This window comes from Eptesicus fuscus, chromosome 23 (genome assembly GCF_027574615.1).
Source record: "Eptesicus fuscus isolate TK198812 chromosome 23, DD_ASM_mEF_20220401, whole genome shotgun sequence".
Lineage (NCBI taxonomy): Eukaryota > Metazoa > Chordata > Mammalia > Chiroptera > Vespertilionidae > Eptesicus > Eptesicus fuscus.
In genome coordinates, this window is record NC_072495.1 from 3,837,711 (window position 1) to 3,855,983 (window position 18,273).

Consider the following 18,273-nt stretch of genomic DNA (forward strand, 5'->3'; position numbering starts at 1 on the left):
CTTGCTAAATAGATACCAGAGCTATCATTCCCATTTCTTTCCAATGTTTACTTTTCAGCGTAGTCTAGCATATGTTTCTCAAGAATGGTCTGTGAATTCCTTGCGTCAGAACCACGTGAAAAGTTTGGCCAAGTAAAGATTCCCAAAACCCATATCAGATTGCCTGATTCAAAATCTCTATAATTGGGGGCCTGGTGATCTGCATTTTAAAGCTCAAACCAGGTGATCCTTATGCTTGCCAAAGTTTGCGAGAATTGACCTGTAATCTTAGCCTTTTGCCACACTGTACCTCAGCTCCCCCTCTTCTTCACCAGAGAACAAGAGTTACTGGGGATCTTGCGAGTTGGTACTGGTAATAGGTTGGCAAGATTCAGAGACGTGGCCGCTGAGAGGTGATCGGGGGTCTCCCTAAGGTCCGCTTATTCCTGGTGACTTGTGTTCAATTGGGGAAGAGATAGAAAGGACTTCAAGTACTCAATGACTAAGTAGACCCCGGATTCCAGAGATCATGCACAACTCCTTCATTTCAGGATTCTGGACGCGTTCGACTAATTGTGTCTCTGGCCGGCCGCCGTCAGCCGTCTGGTGATGCAACGTGACGTATTGTCTGGCTGCTGTCAGCCGACTGTCAAGATGGCGGCCCCCAGCAGTTGCGCTCTATGGGGCTACTGCGGCCGGGGCTGGTCGCGGGTGATGCGGGGCTGCCGGCTCCCCGGGCTTCGAAGCTCCTGGCCAGGGAGTCCGCTGGGTGCGCGGCTCTTGTCCCAAGAGAAACGGGCAGCGGAAACGCACTTCGGGTTTGAGACTGTGTCGGAGGAGGAGAAGGGAGACAAAGGTGAACGGGGCGAGAGGGCGGATGGAGGGGAAGGACCGTCTGCGACCTAGTTTCTTCGGCCCAGCTGAGGGTTGATTTAACGTCGTGTTGTGTTAGCTCCGGTGCTGTGGCCCCGAGCCTGACTCTGCGGAGCTTCAACGCCTCCTCTTTTTAAAGCGGAGCCATTATCGGAAAAGCCCATCAATTTAGCGTTTACCATGTGCCAGGCACCGTGCTGACATTTCCGGTTTTCATTTCGACTTCTTGGTGGTGGGTATTGTTTTCCCCATGTTACCCATGAGGACACTGAGACTTAAAGGTTAATCAAGAACTTGTCTAGTTTAACATAGAAAGTGGTGGAACCATTATTCCAATTCAGTTTGGTCTGACTACAGAGCCACGTTCTTAACCTCTTGATAATAGGTGGTTTTTTTTTTTGTAGAAAAGAAAAAGGAAAGTATCTTCTCTGTACCTCAGCTTCCAAATTTGCCAAGTAGGAATAATAGTAACATTTTTCTTAGAGTTCTTGTGAGAATTAGATTACTTGACACAATATTATTTTGAACAATGCCTGACACTGCTTAATTGTTCAATAAATATTAGATATTACTGAGCAGTTTCTTAGCACGGTGACACAGGCATGGGAAAGAAAAAGAGCAGTTTTTAAACTCCCGCTAACCATTTATAATGGCTGTGGTATTATGCCCATTTTACTGATGGATAAGGTCAGGCTCCCAGAGGTCCTTCACTTAGCCTATGGTCACCCAGGAAACAAGAAAAAGAGTTTACAATGCAACTTACCACCTTCTTAAAGACTGCTACAGTGTATCACCTCTCACCTCAACCTTTCTAAGAGTTTAGTTGTACTGTAACTCTTTGAATATTGGATTTAAATTTATTTCACTGTGAATCCCCAGAAAGCTAGGACAGTGGCTCATTCATGTTTATATCCTCAGTGCCTGATGTGTATTAGGAGTTTTATAACTGCTTGTGGAGGGAAATAAGTGGAGCCAAGTTAAACAATAGTAAACACTTATTGAGAGCCTAAAACCTCTTAAGGTACTTTGCATTAATTCTTATAAATACAACCCAACGGTTTTATAGATGAAGAAACTGTTGAAACAGAGGTAGTAAGTCACTTGCCCAAGATTCCCTAGTAAGCTGCAGAGCTGGCATTTTAATCAGGTGGGTTGCTTCCAAAATGTTAATAATATCTAACCTCTGTATTTTGCCTTATAATATATAAACATTTCACACAATGAGAAGCAGGGAGAGGAATTACCCACTGAGCTAAATATAGCTTCCAGATTTGAGACCCAAGATAGAAATACAGGCAGGATGGTAAGAATGACTGTGCAAGCTGAAATCATGCACAGTGATCTTAATAATCAATGGGGGGGTTATAATTATTACATGGACTTGAAAAATTATTGAACATCCAAAACTCTGTGTCAGTTATAAATGTATAGGGAAATTGAAAGACGTTAAAGTTAATATTTCTTTAGCATAATTTATATATAGTTACGTTAGGCTTAATTTTTAATTCAATTAATATAATTGGAATGTTTAAATTTAAGGTTAAATTATTTAATTAAAATTCTAATAAGAAACATTGAGAATTAAGTGCCGGGGCTGACCAGCAGCCCCTGAACAGGGATGAACAGGTTACTCAGACAGTTTCACTGTGAAAGAGGGCTGAGGGGTGTTCTGGCTCCAGGGACCAAGCAGTCTTGATTGCCTGCCTCCTTAGGCTTTCATTGGACCAGCAGTTTGAGATAAAGTTTATCTTTAGATACAACCAGCAGGGTCAGTAATCTTGGGAGGACACATGTTTACATTGTCCTCTAGGCAAGGGCGTCCAGGGATTAAGCATAAGCATTCCAGTAAACACCGGGGGTCTGCACCTGCACAGACTTGTTTGGAATCATTAGGGGCGCCGCCTTCGACACTCCCCTGTCTCCCCTAAGTCAGACTTCCGATAAACAGGGCAGGCGGCCTTCCGCACACTTCCCTTTTCTCAGAATGTCCTCCTTACAACTTTCCAACCAAGTCTCGTGTGCTCCCCAACCATTAAGTGGTTTTATTCCTTTGTAAAAAATTTACCAATATTTTGAACAGTGTTTGCTGTCTTCCCAGCATTTAATTTACAGTAGGAGTGAGCATCTTCTCTATGCCTTGGCAAATTGCCATACCCCTTCCTAAGTTCCAATCAGTTTCTACCATTTTACCCTCTCACTTTCAATGTCATGAATTATCTCCAAGAATTCCTTTAATGTGAACTTTTTTGCTGGCATTGTTTCCTCTGGGGCATCTTCAACGTTTTCATCACAACCACATCCTCATTTATGTCAGTAAGTTCATCTTACAAAGATCTGACTGCATCTGGAGCCTCTTGAATGACAGCAGTGTCAACATTCCACCGTCAGCCGTTTCTCCTACAACCCCATTGACATCTATTTAAATTTCACCATTTTCACTTTTTGTTCTTTGCTGCACTTTCATTTTTGTTGGCCAATTTCCTCTTAATTATCCAGTTTTGTAAAATGCCACGTTTTCAACAGAGATAAGGGGGTAACACAGCTACATGCTTTGCTGTCTGTGTGTGAACTGAACAACTGATGTATAGTGACCTACCACTTACAAACTGTGAAAGAAGTTACATGGCTGGTTACTGTTGTTTATATAGCAATTTGTGGACTGAAGAAGTACTAGAGAAGTTTACACTTTATGCAGTTACAGTTAGTATGCCATTGTATTTTAACAATGTTATTGGGGGACTGGTATTATTTAACTAAACCATAGTAACTGAAATTCATGCATTTTGGAACCATGCAAAGCTAGGGGTGGTTGTTATACACAGTGGTTTGAGCCTGTGTTCCTCAACTCCTCAAAAGATACTCAGAAGGAAAAAGCACCCTGGCCAGTTTTGCTCAGTGGATAGAGCATCGGCCTGAGACTGAAGGGTCCCAGGTTCAATTCAAGTCAAAGGCACAAACCTTGATTACAGGTTCCCTGCCCCTGGTTCGGGTGCGTGCAGGAGGCAACCAGTTGATGTATCTCTCTGACCTCGCTGTTTCTCTCTCTCCTTCTCCCTCCCTTCCACTTTCTCTAATAATCAATGGAAAATTATCCTCAGGTTAGGATTACCAAAAAAAAAAAAAGCCAACTTGGAGATCCCAGGATTGAGAATGGGCATTCAAGATTGAGTTGAGGAATTCTGTGGTCGCTGATTCGGCAGAGGACAGTTCTGTTTGGGATTTATGTGTACATTTCATCCGAAAAACTCAAAGCATCTCCCCTTCACTACCTAGTTCAGCCTTATGGCAGGGAGGTAGGGAGGGACTGGCACTGGTTTTCTCATCTTATGGGCAGAGAAACTGAGGTGCAACGGAGTTAAATGGAGCCTGTGTCTTAAACTCTTTCCAGCTAGCCCAGATTCCACGTCCGGCTTGATCCTGTGGAGATGATTCACGAGGACCCTCTGCAATATAACAACCCTGATTCACATCTTGCCATCCACCTGCCCCCCAAATTGTACCTGAGGTTTTTCTCGGTGATACAGGCTGAGATGACGGGAGGCTTTCGCATCCATTAGCCATGTGTCTTTCTAACGGATTTTGTCTCTTATTATAATAACCATTAGAAAAAATTCCACCATCACCCCTATCCTCTAAGAAACAGACATCTATTTAGTACCACGTATGTGTATGGCATGATTACAAAGTAATGGTCAAAAAGATAACTAAGACAGTAGGAAAGAGGTTGATTTTTTATATGAAGTAATATAAACCTTTTTAAGAAGAGGTAATGTTAAGCATTATGGCTTAGGATCACCCTGGAAAGACAGGCAGTTTCGGGGGGGCGGGGCGCGAAGCTTCCTTCTCTTTCATTTAGGACTTTTCCAAGTTAATCTTGTCAGTAGCACAATTATGTTGTATTTCTCCCACGTCAGTTTATCAGGTGTTTGAAAGTGTGGCCAAGAAGTATGACGTGATGAATGACATGATGAGTCTTGGTATCCATCGCGTTTGGAAGGACGTGCTGCTCTGGAGAATGCACCCGTTTCCTGGGACCCAGCTCCTCGATGTGGCTGGAGGCACAGGTAATGGCCGTGTTCGTCTCCTCGGTTCCACCGAGCACCTTTACACGGATCAGGGTCTCCTGTTGGAATGAGCTGCCTCCCCTGTCATTAGCCTGAAGATGGCAGTTGAAAATCAACATGCTTCTAAGAAAGGTTTACTCTTTTTTTTTAACTGAATGTCAATCAAAAGCACGGAATGTCAGCTTTGTGCCTGTCACTTTTCTAAAATGCACAGATTGCAAAGTGAAAAGGCCAGTTTTTCACTCCAGTGACATTTTACCCTCTAAATGACTTTTACCACCTTTAGCATCTTTCTCAGGTTGGCGAGGGTGCCTTTTATCATATTATATAAGCTTTCTAGGCAGCTTCTCCTGCTTAATCCATTGTCACTCCAGATATCAACAGCGCATTTGTATATGCATGCTCCTTTGAGTATCATGGGTTTCTAAAATGCCTCATGGTGATATCATTACATGGCTAATGTAAATTAATGCAATAGTGTTATTGTACCAACAGAAAATGTGTAATAAATTATAGTAGAATAATCTCCATGTTTGAAAGAAATGGGGCTTTGTTGACATGATCCTCTCCCCAAATGAATCTTACAAGGCAGGAAAAAAACCCTGCTCAGTGGAGGACAGACAATTTAGCCGAATCTATCAAAGTGTAACATGTTTATAGTAGGGTCCCACAATTACAATTCTAGATATGGAATCTAAAAAAAAAAATGGCACAAAGATAAAGTACAGAAGGGGTTCAGTTGGAGCTGCCTACATCTCAAATGTACCATGACCAGTAGCATCACTTCATGCTGACAACTGCCCATTTAGAAAATGTAATTAAAAGGTACTCCCATATATTTAAAAAGACATTTTAAGAAGATATAGCTAGCCCTAGCCAGTTTGGATCGATGGATAGAGCATCAGCCCGAGGACTGAAGGGTCCTGGGTTCTATTCCAGTCAAGGGCACGTACCTCGGTTGCAAGCTCAATCCCCAGCCCTGATGAGGCCGTGTGTGGGAGGCATCCAATCAATGTGTCTCTCTCATATCAAGGTTTCTCTCTCTGTCTCCCCACTCCCTTCCACTCTCTAAAAATCAATGGAAAAATATCCTTGGGTGAGGATTAACGAAAACAAACAATCAAGACATAATTATAAATATGCTCACTGCATCATTTTTTGTAATACTAAAAAAAAAATTAGAAATAACCAATTTATCCCTCAATAAAGCAACTGCTTTAGCCCTAGCTGGTTTGGCTCAGTGGATAGAGCATCAGTCTGGAGACTGAAGGGTCCCAGGTTCGATTCCGGTCAAGGACACATGCCTGGGTTGCGGGTTTGATCCCCAGTGGGGGGGGTGCAGGAGGCAGCCTATCAATGAGTCTCTCTCATCATTGATGTTTCTCTCCCTCCCTCTCCCTTCCTCTCTGAAATCTATAAAAATGTTTTTTTTTAATATATTTTATTGATTTTTTACAGAGAGGAAGGGAGAGAGAGAGTTAGAAACATCGATGAGAGAGAAACATCGATCAGCTGCCTCTTGCACACCCCCTACTGGGGATGTGCCCGCAACCAAGGTACATGCCCCCGACCGGAATCGAACCCGGGACCCTTCAGTCCGCAGGCCGATGCTCTATCCACTGAGCCAAACCGGTTTCAGCTATAAAAATATATATATATATTTTTTAAAGAAAATGTGATCTCAGAAAGCACTCGCTTTGCCGGAACAGTATTTACCTGGTCACCTTATTTAAACACTTTGATTTTTAGCTTTTAGACTCAAACCACCAACATAGCACAGAAGGCTTAATTATAGCTATAAAACAAATAAAATGTTACCAGTCTTGACAGAGTAAATGTACATAGGATGGAAGGTTGAAGGGAGTCAAGAGATACTATCTGTAGTTGATGGAATAAGAAATCAACTATTGATTAGTTTATTATGCTAGGTTACCCAGGTATTATGAGGAACTATGAAAAGTGATATGGATATATTGAGTAGAGGCAAGCAGAGAATGGGGAACAGGATAGCATTATAAATTTGGTAAGGAAAGAAATAGCTGTAACTGAGAAGAAACAGCTAAAAGAGTTGGGAAAGATGGTCTCTGGAGAACTGAACTGGGAGAGAGATGTGGTGGTGGGACAGGGAATTATTGCTTGTAACTATGTTATTTCCATAAAAATTATTAGAAAAAGACTAGAAGGCTGTACACTAAGCTCTGTATACTTGTAATGTCTGGAGAAGGTATGGGCAGAGAATGCAATGTTCATGTTTTATTCTAAAAATTGAGATAGTGACCAAACCAGAGAGAGTCGGACCTGCATTACCACCATTTGTCCACCATCCAGAACTGTAATGTCAGTGCTGACATGTGCACATAAGGAACTGTGTGACATTGAAATTGGGTCTCAAAAGAACTGTTGGCCCAGAAAGAAACTCACTACAGACCGATTCATTTGCCTGTCACCATAACCATTATTGCTTGTCTCATTTTCGGTTCTTATAAGTGTATTTCTAATAGCACATGATCTCACTCATCTAGGGGAAATAATGAACAACATAGACTGATGAACAAGAACAGACCCAGAAACAAGGAGGCATGGATCAGACTGTCGGGCCTCAGGGGGAGGGTAGGAGAGGGTGGGGGTAAAGGGGAGAGATCAACCAAAGGACTTGTGTGCAAGCATATGAGCCTAACCAACGGTTAAGGACAACAGGGGGGTGGGGGCATGTGTGGGGAGGGGTGTGGGATGGGAATGGGGGGATGAGGACAAATATGTGATACCTTAATCAATAAAGAAATTAAAAATAATAAAATAAAATAAAAATTGAGATAGTGAGTCTTTTAAAGTAAGAATATATCCATACATTATTTATGCAATTTTTAAATAAAGTTTTCTAAAGAACATTAGAAGTTAAAAAATAGCAGTTACTGTGGAGATGAGCACAAACTTCATTTCGTACACTCCTCCACTCCTGCACCTTGTTGTCCCTTTGGAGTTAGGCAGTGCTGGGCTTTGGTTTTATGTTTCCATCTCTCCTCCCTGTCACCTTCCTTCCCACAGGTGACATTGCATTCCGGTTCCTTAATTATGTTCAGGCACAGCATCGGAGAAAGCAGAAGCAGCAGTTAAGGACCCAGCAAAATTTATCCTGGGAAGAAATTGCCCAAAAGTACCAGAATGAAGAGGATTCCTTGAACGGTTCCCACGTCATGGTCTGTGACATCAACAAGGAGATGCTGAAGATTGGAAAGAAGAAAGCCTATGCCCAAGGATACAAAACTGGCAAGTCCTACAGAAAGTGCGCAGAGGAAATGCTTATTCTGTATAATAATCCTATATAATAAAAGGGTAATATGCAAATTGACCAAACGGCTGAACAACCGGTTGCTGTGATGCGCACTGACCACCAGGGGGCAGATACTCAACGCAGGAGCTGCCCTCTGGTGGTCAGTGCACTCCTACAGGGAGCGCTGCTTAGCCACAAGCTGGGCTGACAGCTGGTGAGTGCAGCAGCTATGGCAGCACTAAGCCATCAGTCAGACATCCCCCGAGGGCTTCTGGACTGCTAAAGGGCGCAGGACAGGCTGAGGGACCCCCTCTCGCACCCCTGAGTGCACGAATGTCATGCACCAGGCCTCTAGTATGTTTATAAAATAAGATGGAATGGGGGAAATGTTGAAGTGCTTTATTTTCCTGCTTTAGAAAATGTATAGCTAGGTAGAAGTTGAAGATAATTTGTGGGGGTGGATCCAGTTTGTGCAGTTTTATGCACATTATTTCAGCAGCCTAGAGAGTTAGATTTTCAGCCCTATGTGACAGGGGAGCTGGCTGAAGCCCAAAAGGGTTGTACATCTTACCCAAGAAACACAACTTAAATGGCAGATCTCCCATTGGAGCTGAGCCTTCTGATCTCAGCTCCTGGACCCTGGGAGAGAAGTTTTGCTTTCAATTCCTAGCACCTCCCCATGACCCCAAATGTCCTATTCTTGAGCCACTCCACTTCCCTGTTAGTACTAGGATGGTTTGATTGATGTGGAAGTCGAGAAGGTGCACTGCCCTTAAAAAAGGGACTTTGCCTTCAGCCACGGGAGTGTAGTAGCTGACAGCCTCCAGCTCTTAGCAGCACCTGCAGGCTCCGCCTCGGCTTGCCAGCCAGGCAGCACCAGCTGATGGCTGAGCACTGGGAGGCTGCGAGGGCCGAGGGCCGGGACAGTTCCGAGGCTGGATCTTAACAGGCAGGCTTTGTTCCAGGGCCCCTGTCGGTACGCTGAGGCTTTGGGTCTAACAGGCTTCCTATCCAGTCTTGCTTCCTCTTCCTTTTATCTCTTTTATCTTTCCCAGGTGCCTCCCCCCAAAGAAACAAAAAAACCTTTTCACTTCATCTCAGCATCAGTTTCTCAGAAGGCCCAACTGATACAATGAGGAAGCACCTGTAAACAGTACAGCGGGTCCTACAATAAATTTTTTTAAAATATATTTTTATTGATTTCAGAGAGGAAGGGCGAGGGAGGGAGAGAGAGAAACATCAATGATGAGAGGGAATCACTGATAGGCTGCCTCCTGCACACCCCCCACTGGGGATCAAGCCCAAAACCTAGGCATGTGCCTTCACCAGGAATCGACCTGTGACCTCCTGGTTTATAGGTTGATGCTCAACCACTGAGCTATGCTGGCTGGGCTAGAATAAAAAATTTTTTTTTGGTTCAGTGTTTTTTGTTATAACAATGACGAGAGAAAAAAAGTTTGATTCCTGGCCAGGGCCACCGTCTGTGTGGAGTTGGCATGTTCTCCCATGTCTGTGTGTTTTCTCCAGGTACTCCAGTTTCCTCCCACATCCCAGAGCTGTGCGCTGAGGTGAACTGGCCTGTAATAACTGTCCCAATCTGAGTGAGTGAGGGCGTGTGCGTGTGCGTGTGCCCTGTGATGGAAGGGCGTCCTGCCCAGGGTCAGTGTCACCTTTCTACCGGAGCTGCCCGGACAGGCTCCTGCCGCTTGTGATCCGGAACTGGAATAATTAAGTTGGAAAATCATTATCTGACTTGTTTCTATTAATCTTTCGTAAATTTATCTATAGCTCACATTTATTTCATTGTTCAATATTAAAATGGTTTTGAGTCTTTTTGTAGGAGTTGGGTGATGTGTTTGTGGCCAGAAGATGCCGTAAGGACTTAACTCTCATCAGTTAGCCTCTGGTCAGATTGGTTTTCGCTACCCATCGCTTCACTTGAAGTCGTAGTTTCCAAGAACCTTTCGGCGATGTTAGTGGGCACTGACTGGACTCCCAAGCCACAGTACTCTGCAGCAGCTAGGAGACTCTTAGCAATTTGTAGCCTCGCTTAAAGATGCACACTTTAGAAGCATTTATGTCAGTCTGTTCAGAAAAAAAAGATGTACGTTTCACATTTGGCTTTCCGTCTGTTTTGATATTTTGAAGGACTATTTTCCCCACGATTTTTTCCAGTAGAAGTAGTGATGCTGCAGCTGCACCGGGTTTGCCGAGTTTTCCAGCGCCGCCGCTCTGCCCTCTCCCGTGCTGGAAGCAGGCAGGCAGCCACTGTGAGAGGCAGGCTGTGCAACAGAGAAAGCCAAGTCCCTCAGGTCATCAGCACTTCGCTCCTTCCCGCCCCACACGGAGGGCCTGTGGTTATTTTAGCTCAGTTCTTTCTCCTCCTCCCCCCTCAGAACAGCTGCCTACACCAGGGCAGCCCACTGGCCCCCAAGATGAAGGGCTCTTTTGTGAACCATCCACACTGACCAGGAGGCAGACAGCCCCCAGTGTTTTCAGACAAAGGCACTATGTTTCCTTACTCGTACTGGGAAACATGTTTCCTTTCTCTCTGGGACTCAGCCATACAGAACGGCAAACAAAGACAGAAATGATAAGTAATGTTCCGTTTCTGGAACCATCTCTTCTGTAACATAGCTTGCCCTTCAGGCTCTCCTAACTGCCAAGACTAATCGACCTGCAGAGGAAGCATTAAATGCTGGATAGTACAATTGTCTTGTTGTTGTTGTTAATCCTCAACTGAGGATATTTTTCCCATTAATTTTTTTAGAGAGAATGGAAGGAAGGGGGAGAGATAGAGAGAGAGAAACATCAATGTGAGAAAGATGTATTGATTGGTTGCCTCCCACATGTACCCCAACTGGGCTGGGGATCGAGCCTGCAACTAAGGTACATGCGCCTGACCAGAATCGAACCCGAGAACCTTCAGTTCTCAGGCCAAAACTCTACTTACTGAGCCAAACCAACTAGGGCCAGAAAGGCTATTTTTTTTAAATATACATTTTTATTGATTTTTTTACAGAGAGGAAGGAAGAGGGATAGAGAGTTAGAAATATCGATCAGCTAGTCTCCTGCACACCCCCTACTGGGGATGTGCCCACAACCAAGGTACATGCCCTTGACTGGAATCGAACCTGGGACCCTTCAGTCCGCAGGCCGATGCTCTATCCACTGAGCCAAACCAACTAGGGCCAGAAAGGCTATTTTCATTTGCCTTCCTCTATAGAGCGTTCCTTTTATGTCATATATTATGTCTAATTCACTGCATATTGAATAATGTTCACGCTGAATCAGGATCCTTAGAGGACATAGCCTCTCTGCTATTGGGGTCCCGTAGGTAATTTCTGAATTCATGACTAGACTTAGGGACTAGACACTTTGATTCTCTAAGACTCTGATAGAATCAATATAACAATGCTAAATTCTGTACTTAGAGTACTTCCAGTGACCCTCTGAGGTAGGTATTATTGTTAACTCCATTTTATAGATGAGGAAACTGAGGCAGAGTAGTTTTTTCAAGATCATACAGCTAATAAATGGTGAAGCTTGCCCAGCCAATGTGGCTCAGTGATTGAGCATCAAACCTATGAACCAAGTCACGGTTTAATTCCTGGGCAGGGCACATGCCTGGGTTTCAGGCTTGATCCCCAGGAGGGGGCGTGCAGGAGGCAGCTGATAAATGATTGTCTCTCATCATTGATGTTTCTGTCTCTCTCTCCCTCTCTCTTCCTCTCTGAAATCAATAAAAAGATATTTAAATAAGTGGTGAAGCTGGAATTAGAACCCAGGCAGTCTAACGCCAGGATCTGGGCTCCTAACCACAGTACACTATACAAAACACTTAGCCAAGTAAAAACTGCTTGACGGGATCAGGTTTCACTTAGGGTCTTGGGCGAAGGACTTTCCCTAAACTTCAAGGACACCAGCTTCAACGTCTCAGGATTAGAGGTCACCCATGAAGACAGTGGCCGGGAATCCAAGGGAGAAGTCAGGTGTGTGATGTTTTCTGACACCAAGTGTGATGTTTGCCCATCACCAAACGGTTCTCCAATTCTTCCACACCAAGTAGGTGTCTGACAGTTCAGTTCAATTCTGACACGTAACTACCAAGAGTTAGCATCAGATTCAACATGTTTAAGGGCTCAGCCTCACAAAACGGCCCCCACTTCAGAAGCCAGTCACAAATGGGGTGTCCAGGCTGTCCAACTTCTGCCTGGAGGTTCCCAAGCCCCCCTCCTCAGGTTTGGCAATTCCCTGGGTGCCGGAGAGACAGCTACCAGACTAAGACGAAAACTCATTTTCTCTTTCAGGACTTGCTTGGGTGTTGGGAGATGCTGAAGAACTGCCCTTTGATGAAGACAAGTTTGATGTCTACACCATTGCCTTTGGGATCCGGAATGTCACACACATTGACCGGGTACGAATGGCCGCATCTCAGGATATTAGTTCTGGTGTGGCTCCACAGTGAATGAAGAAGGATGGAGACATTCTTTTCTGGGTTCGGATCTTGAGTGGAATGACTGTTTCAGAGTCGGGGGCCTCCATCCTTTAAGTTGCCAATGTTCCTACTCTCAAAATTGATAAGGACCAAAGAGAGCAGATCCCATAGAAGCCTTTTTGCTTGGGTTGGTATTTCTTTCTTTGAGACTGTCAGTCTTGCTCTGAGGTTTCATCTGTTTCCTCTCACTTGTGAAGCCATCTGACCCTGAGAGTTTGCAGAAGCTTAGCGGCATTTCTGAGGTTGATGCAGAAAAAAGCACTCAAACACTATTTTGGCAGAAGGTAGCTAGTAAATTCATGTTTCCTCTATAGATAGAAGGGAATGTTCAGAGAGAAGGGAATGTAAAATTGCTTAATCTGATGCAACTGTTTATTTCTACTTTAGCATTTGAAGACAATGCACAAGGCATCAGTTTCGCTTCAGTAATATGGCCTCCAGTTACCTGATTCCTCTGCTTTGGCTGGGACACCCTTTAATGGTGGTCTTTAGCTTTGTGGCTTGGTTTTTGTGACCTGTGTCTGGAGTCAGTTTCTTATTTCTTTTCATTAAAAAGAAGTGGAATAGTCCTAGCTGGTTTGGCTCAGTAGATAGAGTGTCAGCCTGCGGACTAAAGGGTCCCAGGTTCCATTCTAGTCAAGGGCACATGCCCAGGGTTGTGGTCTCGATCCCCAGTAGAGGGCGTGCAGGAGGCAGCCGATTGATGATTCTCTCATCATTGATGTTTCTGTCTCTCTCTCCTCTCCCTTCCTCTCTGAAATCAATAAAAATATATTTATATATATACATCTTGGAGATTTTTCCATGTCAGTGCATAAAGAACATGGCACTTCCTTTTTCCAATAGCTGCGTGGATTCCATTTGCATAGAAGTTCCATCATTTAACCAGTCTCATTAATGGTTAAGATGCTTCTAATCTTGTGCTGTTCAAATAGTGCTACATGTCATTTCCATGGTAGAAGCATTTCTATGAGATAGATTCATTAATGTAAAATTGCTTTATCAAAGAGAATATGCATTGTGATTTTGATAATCAAAAATTGCCCTTGGTGGGGGTTGTACCAATCTGAGTCTGTTTAAATCAAGTAAGCTTCTCTTTTATATATACACTAGAGGCCCAATGCACAACATTTGTGCATGGGTGGGGTCCGTTGGCCTGGCTGGCGATTCGGGCCTATGGGGGGAGGGGAGAACACTGGCCCGCCAAGGGGGAGGGACTGCGGAGGTTGGCCCACACAGGAGGTTGGCTGTGGGAGTGCACTGACCACCAGGGGGCAGCCCCTGGTAGTTAGTGCCCATCCTAGCAACAAGTCAACTGGTTGTTCAGTTGTTCAGTCGCTTAGGATTTTATATATATATAGATGTTATCTATATATATGTATTAGTGGCCTGGTGCACAGGTTTGTGCACATTGAAAGGAAATTAATTAGAAGAAATATTTTAATATCGCTATTCATCCTTTCTCTATAATAGAAGTGTCAACCAAATTCACAATCGACAGTGATGGATCGAAACACACACGTGCAATTGGCACCAGCAAGAGCTTTATATGTATGGCACATGCACGAGTCAGCTTAGCCTTTTATAGATATAGAATAAACTTCCTTAATTAGACCTGCTTTCTGATGTAGCTAAACTTTTTCCAGCCCAGTGAAGCACCTCAACTTCTCTTTCAAGTAATTGTCAGCAACACAGCAGTAAATCACAACACGAAGCAGATTATTATTGTAGATCACACAGGGAGAACAAAGGGTAAAATATTTAACTGCAGCAGTGTTTGACTATATTCTGAAGTCATTTTCAAAGTCCATCATCTCTTACTTCTTTTCAGTCAGGTCAAGTTTCTAAGCTTTCTAAATCTTTGTTTTCTGGCTAATGAAAAGAAAATAGAATTCCACCGAGTTTCCTATCTACCTACTCCAGGACTTCTGTGAGGACAAATGAGATGAGGCATGGGAAAATGCTTCACAGACATTAGGTTAAAGTGTGAAATGTTTGTACCTGGCTATAAAGCAAGTCATGTTCCTGGGCTGAAGAAACTCCAAGGAGGCTAGTGGCTAGGGAGAGGAAGCCGGGCATTGCTATGTGACATCATTACGCGGTGCCCACAGCGACGGTTTCTGGGCTGGGCTGTGGGCTGCATTTTGCGCCATGGGGTCTTGGCAGTGTCGGCTGCGATTTGGTGGGCTGTCACTCTGGGCTGGTGGCAGGGCCTGTGTCCTACTTGGGGAAGCCGAGTGTTGCTTTGTGGGCATCAGGTCTGTGGTGCTGTCTCTTTGTAAATGGCCAGTGCAGGTCACGGCAGCTCCTGGTGGTCAGTGCACATCATAGCGACCAGTCGGAGGGACACTTAACATATTAGCCTTTTATATATATATATAGATATTTTTCAGAGAGGAAGGGAAACATTAATGATGAGAGAGAATCAAGTCTGCAACCAGGGCATGTGCCCTTAACCAGAATCAAACCTGGGACCCTTCAGTCCGCAGACCGACACTATCCACTAAGCCAAACCAGCTAGGGCTCAAGTAATCTCTTCATGAGCAACAGAAAACCTATAAAATATAGGATGTTATAGGGTTATTTCTGCTGTTACATCTTCTCAACTGAGAATGGACAAAGGATCAGTGGGAAATGACTTGTAATGTCCACAGGAGCTAAAGCTGTCTGGGCCTCATGGAACTGATGAGTCTGCTGAGGAATGTGTTCTTTGGTTCCTTTTCTCACTCAGGCACTCCAGGAAGCTCATCGGGTCCTGAAACCAGGAGGACGGTTTCTCTGTCTGGAGTTCAGCCAAGTGAACAATCCCCTTGTATCCAGGTTGGTACTGTTAACAGGGCTTGATTCTCATTGGTTAGCCAAGGGTTCCCATTCCAAAATGTATAGAAAGTAGCCAGTAAGCAAGAAGCATGAACCTCACAGACTGACTCTCTGAAGGATAGTGCCACCTCAGAGGCCAGATGTTGTCAGCCACTCCTGAATGACAACATCCAGGCCAGAAGAGTCTCAAACCAGCAACCAGAGGCTTCAGTCTGTCCACAGATTTTGAGTCCTGGCATTTTAATAAGTTGATTTAGATGTCCATATTTAAAATTCATAAAAGTTTACATAAAAATCTGGATTTTCAGCTTCACCTGAGAAATCAGAAAACATAGCAACCCTGGGTAAGCCGTATTCCCACATGGCCATGGTCAGAGCTGAGCAGTAACTATCCCTTCTCCCCTTTTATGGTACTTCCTAACTGCACCTGTCACCACATCCTTATTGCTCCCTACTGACCTTGCACCTGGATCACTTCATTTATTTTAGGTACTTGCTTGACCCTCTAGGCATCTGAGTTTATGATCCCAGGCTTAGACCTTCTTGCTTCTCACCAAGGGGCATGTTCTAACCTTAATCTTTTGCCTTTTTGTTTAGGCTTTATGATCTCTATAGTTTCCAGGTTATTCCTGTCCTGGGAGAGGTTATTGCAGGAAACTGGAAGTCCTACCAATACCTTGTAGAGAGTATTCGACAGTTCCCAGCTCAGGTACAAAACTTCTGTAACTTATGACAAAGGCCTGAAAGGTGAAATCGAGGTGATCCTTGCCATATCTCCCTTTGTATTTTAGGAGGAGTTCAAGGAGATGATAGAAGATGCAGGTTTTCAGAAAGTGACTTATGAAAGTCTAACATCAGGCATCGTGGCCATTCACTCTGGCTTCAAACTGTAACTCCGTCACCATCCTGGAGCATGAACCACTCACATCCTGTCAAAAGCCTGCAACTCAGGATAATCAGGCTGGTGAGACCAGCAACAGAACATCTCCTCTTAAGGGTATGTGCCTTGGACTCATGTTCTGATGTGACCAATCTCAAGGTGGAAGAAACGAATTCTGTCACTTTATTTCAGCTTTCACTAGGAACTGCTTTCTGCAGGCCTTCTCCCCAAGGTATTGTGCCTGTAGTTTTTGCTCAGTTCCTGCTATTTTTCCTCAGCTGTGCAGTGTGTGGTTAAGGTAAAGCCAGCACTAAAGCTCAGTTTGGAGTGTGTTTGGAGTTTCTCTGCTGGTTCTGACTTCCAGAAGGACAATGGATCATTTGAATCTAACGATTTGAACCAGAAAACTTCCTAACTGTACCTGAGTCAACCTTTCAGCCTAGGACTGGTTGAGGGCCAAAGCCAAGGCCTGTCAGGGCTAACAGTCACAACTAGAATTATGTACTGAACCACTAAGTGATTTTACAATTGTATGGTATTTGTAAATTTTTTCTTGAGGGAAATACATTCATTCAATGCTCTTCATTCATTCAGTGCTCTTCTACCAAAAGCCACTATTGTTCCCTTGTGCCTATCATGAAGAAAACAACAAATCCTTGAAAGAATAAATACCAGCAAACTCCTGCTTTTATGTCTTAGAAGTCTTTGTCAGGATATATTTGAATAAAGGATTTTATAGTAAAAAATGTTTGAAAAGTATTTAGCCCAACCTCCTCCAGTACTTGGGGGCAGAGCTCTTGTATCCTTAATATAGTAATTGATGTTCAAATGAGGCCCTCTTTTTTTTAAATATTTTATTGATTTTTTCACAGAGAGGAAGGGAGAGGGATAGAGAGCTAGAAACATTGATAAGAGAGAAACATCGACCAGCTGCCTCCTGCACACCCCCTAACTGGGGATGTGCCTGCAACCAATGTACATGCCCTTGACCGGAATCGAACCTGGGACCTTTCAGTCCGCAGACCAACACTCTATCCACTGAGCCAAACCGGTTTCAGCAGAGGCCCTATTTTTTTTAAATATATATTTAATTGATTTTTTACAGAGAGGAAGGGAGAGGGATAGAGAGTCAGAAACATCGATGAGCCGAAACCGGTTTGGCTCAGTGGATAGAGCGTCGGCCTGTGGACTCAAGGGTCCCAGGTTCGATTCCGGTCAAGGGCATGTACTTTGGTTGTGGGCACATCCCCAGTAGCGGGTGTGCAGGAGGCAGCTGGTCAATGTTTCTCTCTCATCGATGTTTCTAGCTCTCTATCCCTCTCCCTTCCTCTCTGTATTAAAATCAATAAAATATATTTAAAAAAAAAAAACAAACATCGATGAGAGAGAAACATCGATCAGCTGCCTCCTGCACACCCCCCACTGGGGATGTGCCCACAACCAAGGTACATGCCCTTGACCGGAATCGAACCTGGGACCCTTGAGTCTGCAGGCCAACGCTCTATCCACTGAGCCAAACCGGTTAGGGCGAGGCCCTATTTTTTATGTGGATAAAGCTTAAGGTTTGTGTGGGTCCTTGCTAAGAAATTGCAGAAACCAACCTGCGAGTTGGCTGGCACTTTAATTGTAAGTAACTTAGATCTGGGCTATTTGAACAGGCTGCCTCTTGCCCTAGCACAGTAGGGGTCATTTATGTACCTTCACTCAAGATTTTGCCTGTCACTGAAAAGCTTTCAGATACAGCTATCTATATGCAACTATCTCAAAGACAAAGACAGCAACTAAGCACTTAATAAAATGATAAACCTTATACAAACTTTAGCTTACTCCTCCCCCACGACCCCCAAGCTGGAGCCTATGGGCCTTTGAAATTAACAAGGAGCAGGCA

At 44.1% G+C, this 18,273-nt stretch overlaps 1 protein-coding gene across 1 annotated transcript; it reads left to right on the forward strand.

The window, feature by feature from the left end:
* Nucleotides 1-626: 626 nt before the first annotated feature.
* On the forward strand, nucleotides 627-16,913 carry COQ5 (coenzyme Q5, methyltransferase). The gene is made up of 7 exons (XM_008142783.3): nucleotides 627-835; nucleotides 4,767-4,916; nucleotides 7,962-8,183; nucleotides 12,498-12,604; nucleotides 15,417-15,505; nucleotides 16,103-16,214; nucleotides 16,297-16,913. Exons 1-7 carry the CDS (start codon nucleotides 634-636, stop codon nucleotides 16,396-16,398), a joined length of 984 nt encoding a protein of 327 aa, XP_008141005.2. The 5' UTR covers nucleotides 627-633; the 3' UTR covers nucleotides 16,399-16,913.
* Nucleotides 16,914-18,273: the final 1,360 nt, after the last annotated feature.